The sequence below is a fragment of the Pundamilia nyererei genome, unplaced genomic scaffold (assembly GCF_000239375.1).
Source record: "Pundamilia nyererei isolate P.nyererei 1_Seehausen unplaced genomic scaffold, PunNye1.0 scaffold00441, whole genome shotgun sequence".
Taxonomy (NCBI): Eukaryota; Metazoa; Chordata; class Actinopteri; order Cichliformes; family Cichlidae; genus Pundamilia; species Pundamilia nyererei.
Window position 1 is genome coordinate 89,309 of NW_005187842.1, and position 7,407 is coordinate 96,715.

General features: G+C 45.6%; 1 protein-coding gene across 1 annotated transcript in view; it reads right to left on the minus strand.

Moving 5' to 3' along the window:
* Positions 1 to 6,639, minus strand: part of shcbp1 (SHC SH2-domain binding protein 1) — a 34,661-nt gene extending 28,022 nt beyond the window's left edge. The window contains exons 1-9 of the mRNA XM_005753590.1: positions 6,344 to 6,639; positions 5,567 to 5,773; positions 5,367 to 5,482; positions 3,181 to 3,389; positions 3,003 to 3,098; positions 2,690 to 2,920; positions 1,509 to 1,686; positions 916 to 1,036; positions 11 to 142 (exon numbers count right to left, since the gene is read on the minus strand). Coding sequence (XP_005753647.1) covers positions 11 to 142; positions 916 to 1,036; positions 1,509 to 1,686; positions 2,690 to 2,920; positions 3,003 to 3,098; positions 3,181 to 3,389; positions 5,367 to 5,482; positions 5,567 to 5,773; positions 6,344 to 6,482 — 1,429 coding nt within the window. The 5' untranslated portion in view covers positions 6,483 to 6,639. The remainder of the gene's footprint in view (positions 1 to 10; positions 143 to 915; positions 1,037 to 1,508; positions 1,687 to 2,689; positions 2,921 to 3,002; positions 3,099 to 3,180; positions 3,390 to 5,366; positions 5,483 to 5,566; positions 5,774 to 6,343) is intronic.
* Positions 6,640 to 7,407: the final 768 nt, after the last annotated feature.

The following is a 7,407-nucleotide window of genomic DNA, read 5'->3' on the forward strand; positions in this document are numbered from 1 at the left end:
TAATACTCACACAGAATGCCTTCAATGGCATCATGCTGGATGAACTTGATGTTGGAGAGTCTGACATCAGCGCCTGTAGACTCCACAAATGAGTCACCTTTGCTTTTCTTCTCAATCACCACTTCATCAGGAAACCCAAAGCCTGAGACACACACACACACACACACACACACACACACACACACACACACAGTTAAAGAAGCCCCTGAAACCACACAAAGGGGCTCTGCATTTCACACACTTTCCATTCAATGGTGGCTGCATGTAACTGTAACCATGATCAAAGGAGATCTCAGCTGAGTTAGCAAACAGACCGCGGCATTCAGGATGAAGAAAGTGTGACAAAGATGGAAATGTGTGCGATCCACCCTCAGACGTGTCAGCAGGTGCAGGCATTTACACCCGGCTCCACGTCAGCACCTTCATAGCTGATGTCCATCTCGTCTCCCTGAATGGTGTTGCTATAGCAATAATAATGTTTGTATTAATGTACGAGTGCTGTCACAGGTGATATGATATCACAGCACCAGTGTATGTGCTGTCTTTTTTTGTAATATATCAACCTGCAAAGGTTTGGGCTCAGCTGCAGCTGAGGAGCTCTGCTGATGGTGTCAATGTTCGAGGGGTCCTGAAGTGTAGCTGCATGTGACCATCACAGATCAGTCTACCTGTACATACAACTATGAAGTGCACTGTGAAGCTCCCAGGTTAATAACTTATAACCAAGGTTTGCGTAAAACATAGTGGCCCCTTCATTTCAACCATGGCGAGCTTGCATGTACTTCTTAATTTGATGGACACACAAACAGGGCTCTTCAAGAGGAACGGCACATCATGCATAAAACGTCTGAATTGACATCTTTGGTTTCCCTGTATTAGCATCACTTCTACACAAGCATGGCGTGAGTGTCCTACCTTCTATGGTGATGGAGTCTGGTATGAAGATGGAGCTGCTGACACTGTACATTCCTGGGAGAACAATCACCAAGTCGCCCTGATAGCACGAATCCACAGCTGATACCGGCTCTCTGTGGAACTACGTACATGACACAGTCACCATTAGCAGCTTACAGTCGCCTCACTATGGTTACAAGACAACAACATTAAAATTTGGTGTGTAATAGAGCATGAATGCTGTCAGTGCGAGGGGTTAAGGTGAAGGTTTGGGTGGCTGTAGCTCAGGGGTTTGAGCATGTCATCTGCTAACTGGAAGGTTGGTGGTTCAATCCCCGTCTGCTCCAGTCTGCATGCCAAATACCTTTAAGCAAGGTACTAACCCCAAGTTGTTCTCTGATGCATCAATCGGAGTGTGAACGTTAAAAAGAAGGAAAGAAAGGATAGAAAGAAGTGCTTGTGGGTGTGAGGCATGTTGTAAAAAGCGCTTTGAGTTCAGGTAGAGTAGAAAAGAAGAAGAAACAATCCAGTCCAAACTCCAAATGTATGCGTCTCGATTAGCCGATTCGCTGACGTGATCTTTGGACACGCAGCTATGCTTCTGTGGAACTGACCTGAATTTCAGTGTCTTCAGATGAGCATAGAGGAATGAGTCTGGCACTAAGCAGGGACTGCAGCTGGACGGTGCTGCAGGACGCTGTAACCACATGAACCACCTTTGCGCCTGAAGCTCGAGGTCCTCTGCTCTGCACACACTGCTGCCTCGTATTTCCTTTATAGGCCAGCACGTATCTACATGAGAGGAGGGGTGTAGAACACTGGGCGTGAGAAGGAACAATGAAGGACATGCACACGAGGGTTTTAATAATCGATTAAAATCGATTCTGGCTTGGATAACGTGAAATCGATTCATTAAAATCCTGAATCGATTTTTTTTTTATATAAATGTATTTTGCCTCAGGTTAAACCTCAAAATTTCAACAACCACCAAACAGCTAAGACAGTAACTGAGAGCAGGAACACGGCTTCTGCACAGAGACGTGAACACACAGCGCCGACGGATCAGGATCAGTGAGATGTGACTTTCTCACCCGACGGCACGGACACGGTCGGGGCTGAAAGCCGACAGCTCGCCGTTTCTGATCCGTCGGCGGGTCAGCGCTTTGTGTTCACGCCCTTTTTGCGCTGTTAGTTTGATCTCTCTCCAAACTACGCTTCACCTCTTCACCTTTTCTGCATTATTCGCTTGCTTGTTACGCACAAGTCTACCGTTGTTTACAGGCTGTCGGACGCTGTTTTTTCCCCTTTACTCTCTTGGAAATGAGATTTTTAATCTCAATGAGATTTTTTACCTGGATAAATAAAGGATTAATAATAACTTACTTACTGAACAAATTTAAACTCTTTAAAATTATACAAAATGCCTGTTAGCCGTGTCTCTAATAAAACCGCTGTAACGTCAGAGGTAACGTTCATGTGTTGATTAATGGTTTTCTTTTGTTTTTGATGTACTGCAGAATATTTTTATAAAATCCAGGCCAGGATAATCTCCTTCATGTTTTTCTGCGTTTTATGCTCAGCTACTTTGACACAAAGGCCTCTGCTGTGACGCTCACACCTGTGATAAAGTCTGGAAAGTGTCAGATTCCTTTTTATTGATACAGAAATATGTAAATGTACTGATCTGAATTATAATATTTCTGACTGTCTGAGGCAAAATTTCCCAGATTTAAATCGAACTGAATCGAATCGATTCTAGAAATCAGTGACGATGCCCAGCCCTGATGCACACTACCTCAGCAGGGGGTTCTCAATGATGCGCAGCTTGCGTTTGAAGGTCTCCAGCTGGTCACAGAGCTTCAGGCCCTCTACCATGGACACGTTGTCGAGCTCCGAGTCCGAGTCGGCACTGAGGCCACTGCGCAACGCGGAGAACTGCTGGAAGCACTTGGAACACTTCTCCAGTAAGGACTGGTACTCTGCCACCAGGCCTGCTGGGACTCTGTCCTCCAACATGTCGTAGTAGCTACGATAAGACATGTTTTAGTCAGGGCTACGGGCACAAACCAACACTTCTTATTAATATAGGATCATCCTAGAGTGCTCACAGTCGTATCCGGGGTTCCACACAGCGGACAAAGTAGTCAAAGTCATCATCCTCCTCTTCCTCATCCCACTCCCTCCAGATGTGTTTATAGAAAAACCTGCAGATGAAAGGAAAGGATGTCACATATACGTCAGGGCAAAACAACAACATGTAATCTCCCTGTGGCCTCCAAGTCCTACCTTACATGCTCAAGGGCAAGGGCAGTCTGATCAATGTCCCCAGACTCCTCGTAGACCACCTGCAGCTCCTGCAGGGGCACTTTGTGCTGAGTGGCCTCCAGGAGAGACGTCATGGCCTCTTCATGGAGCTCAACGCCTCTGGTATCACACTGCAGAGGCAGCACCAGCCTCACACGTGCCTTCAGGTCCTTCACTTCCACGTCTCGCACCTGAAACCACCAACAGCCACAACCCAAGGATTACAAACCAACGTCCTCCAAGCTCTACATTAGCACGCACGTTTGTTTGCTGCGCCTTTGATTATGTGCATTTACATTCTGTAAAGGCAGCAGACACTGTGCAGCCCCCTCTTTGGTCCTTTTCCAGTGAGCTACAGTCACTGATGGCATCAACAGCGTTACAGTGCACTATAGTTGTGACATAGTGTAGCTAACACTATAGCACTGTGGGTGGTGTTTCCAAACTATAAAATAACCACTGAGCACTTTCAGAAAAACGAAAGAAATTTTAAAAAGGTAGAGAAAGTAATGTTTTTAGTAAAAAAGATTGCTGCACTCATAAATATACATTGATTAGTGTGCAATAACATTTCCTAACAAATTGATGTGTTCTTAAAAACGTTTATCCATTAAGAGTTCATAGGAGCAATGTTGGAGCACAGGCTATGTTGGCCCGCCACCTTGAATCCAGCGGTCAGGTTGGACGTCTGTATGTCACTGGAGACTAGCCAGATACGTACTTTTTAAATTTAAAGATGACAAATGCCTAACTCTCAACCTACATGACTTCACCACTGGCCTCTGTCTTCTGCCCCTCCTCCTCACCTCATGCCTTGTCTCCTGAAATGAAGTCAGGGCTCCAACACAGAAAAACATGGATAAACATGTGTCTGTGAAGGTTCTCAGTCATCCAGGTCATCGTAGTCTCAGGAGTTTGCAAAGAAAAGCATCTGGACTTCTTTAAGTTGCTTGAAGACGTTTCACCTCTCATCCGAGAAGCTTCTTCAGTTCTAAGGTCAAATGGTGGAGAGTCCCAGATATAAACCTAGTGGGAGTATCTCCCCAAAAAGGGACCAAGGACCCACCCTGAGTGGGTGTGAGGGCCATCTGACCTCAGGAAATCACATGATAAGGTGGGGCCAGGTTTCACAATGAGCTCACCCGAAACACTTTGGCTCAGGCGATTAGAGGATCATCAGGGGGTCCTTTTGTCCCTCTGTGGGGGGTCACTCCCACTAGGTTTATATCTGGGACTCTCCACCATTTGACCTTAGAACTGAAGAAGCTTCTCGGATGAGAGGTGAAACGTCTTCAAGCAACTTAAAGAAGTCCGGACGCTTTTCTTTGCAAGCTCCTTAGACAATGTATGAACATGCTTGTTTATTCCTGAAATTGTCACAGCAGATTACACATCTGGCCCTTCTGTCTCAGGACAGCTGACTACAAGCCAGATAAAGACCAGCTGGTCATAAGCTAACATCATGCCAGCATGTCAGGCTCTAGTGTCCTACAAATCACACTTTCCCTCTGATAAACACTTAGATTACATTCTTAAACAATATAAAAGTTTTTTCACTACATGTCAGAGTCTGGCAACGTTAGATCCACTTTAAGCAACGTTTCTCCTAACAGAGACTGCACAAAAATAAAACAGGCAAGACTTAGTGACAGAAAAGTTCAGAATATCCTCAACATCTCTGTCATGAGCCAAGTGACTGATCCACGCATCTCGACTCCTTTCACACTTACACTTCCCTCCAGAGTAAATGATGTGGACAACAGACATTTTGACAGCTGAGGTAAACGGCGCACTGACAGCCTACAACCACTACAGCTGAACGGCAGCCAGGATCGTTTGTAGGCATTTAAATTGCTGTAAAGGACTCGCTGGCCTACATTCTGTCATGAATGACATCAAGTCAGTGTGAGCCACAAACATCAATGTCACAAGTTCAAGATGCAATCGGTGTTTGATAAAGCTGACAAAGCTGAGATGGTTTTTGAACAAACTAATATTGCAAACTGCTGCACGCAGCTAAACATGATGCAGAGTGGAGTACACAGCTACAGCCATCACCCTGCAGACTCCGCTTTCACACGTGTCATCAGAGAGGGATGGAAAGCAGTCCTTACAACGTCGTTATGACTAGACTGTGTGATCACAGGTTAATGAAAGCATTACGTTACCTCCACCAGAACATCAAAGATATCAGTAGACCAAAGAGCCAACCAGTCACATGGCTCCACCGTCTTCTCCAGGTAGTCTGCTGTGAAGTCCTTCACCTCTGAAGGCTTACAGTCTCCTACACACACAAGAACACAAGGACTGAGATCAGCAGTTTAATTTCTCAGAGTTATGATTATTAATATTAGCAGACGTTGGTTACCGAGCATGTAGTCCTGGTAGGCCTTGAACCTCTCGTAGAACAACAGGTGGCTGGTCTGGAACGTGTCAGGAAGACTTGAACTTCCTCCTGAAGGTGGCTCACGTCTCTGCAGCCCAGTCCCCGACGCTTCAGTGTTATAGTAGTATGTTCCACTGTCGTCATCACTGCCATCTTCATCTTTCTTCTCCTCCTCGTTTTTAAACAAGGCTGTTAAAGACGGAAACACCATGGAGGAAAATCTTTGTTCACATGGACTATTTTACTGGTCAAAAGCAATAAGACTGACGGACTGTGTTTCAATTAACCTCATAAATGAAATATTCAGCGTTTATTTCCTGGTTTATTTGTAGGGACTCCTGAAAAGCAAGTCTACCACACATCTGTTTGAGCGTTACCACTTAATCTGCGACACCTAACAGCTGGAGCGCATACTAGCATGTGGTACATTTGCACAGAGGGCTGAAAGAGCCATTCAAAATGTAAGCATAGCTTAGTGCCACAGTAGTGTTGAAGGTTCAGCCTACAGCACGATGTGTGCACGTTTATCTGCATCACTGTTGCAGAACCGTCTGCGTGGACGCGTCGCGTGAGCGAAACATGAAAGCTAACAGTGTTAACGTGACAGGCCTGCTACAAACACATATGCGCTGTCATTAGCACACACGGGTCAGTTAAGCAGTGCTAGAGCAGTCAAATGCACGGCAGGAAACCTACAAGCTGGTTCCTGTTTTAAAAGATTACAACGCGGACGTGGATGATCACTGCTGCTGACCTCACCTCGACTTATATCCGCCCCGCCGTAGCCTTTATCGGCCGGGCCGTTGTCCGTGTCTCCGTTACCAAAGTCCAGATTAACCACGACCACGTCTGACGCGTCGTTCCCCGGACACGCAGCATCCCACGAATCCTGCTCCATAAAGAACTTGTAAAATCTTTTCTTCTGCACGTTTAGGCTAAAAGCCACTAACGTCTCTTCGGAAAACAGTCACAAAACTAGCAGCAGCCACCCTGTTTTCAAAATATCCCGGTTTGGAGTGTCTCAACCAATCACAACAGGGCAGCTGCGGGATGGTCCGCCCCCTAGTGCAGACGTGTGGAGTAGCGTCCGCTCTGATGATTCTTATAATAATAATAATAATAATTATTATTATTAGGGCCCGAGCACTGAGAGTGCGAAGGCCCTATTGTGTCTGCTCCGTTTCTTCTTCTTATTATTATTATTCAGGCAAAACAAGGGCCTTTTTGAGGGCCTAAACATGCTCAAACACTCATGAAATTTTGCACACATGCCAGGTCTGGCGAAAGATTTTGTATTTTAATGGTTTTACATATGCGCACTGGGAAATGGCTCTAGAGCGCCACCTATGCCTTGTTAAATGCAGCCCTACGACCACATCGTTTGAGCTACACGTATGAAATCTGGCACACATGTGTATCATGTCAAGACGAACAAAAAAGTCAATGGGGCCATTGACGCAAACCCAACAGGAAGTCCGCAATTTAGAAGTGAAGGTGACATTTTGGCTCTAATTTTGCCATTTTCATGCCTCGAACCTTTTGTGAACTCCTCCTTGGGATTTGGTCGTATAAGCTTCATCTTTGGTCAGTGTCAACTACACACCTGGGCCATGTTAAATTGCGGAGCTTTTGAGTTTTCGTGATACAGTGAGCCCGCGGCGCCACGGCGAATTTCGATGACTCACCATGAAAATCTTATTGCCTCTCATTCCCTCATACATTGTCTGATCTGGACCAAAGAGCACACATATGATAAGGCTCCACCCCTGAACCTATTTCAACTGCCATATTTGATATCAGGGAGAGCTTTAATTTTGTTGTAC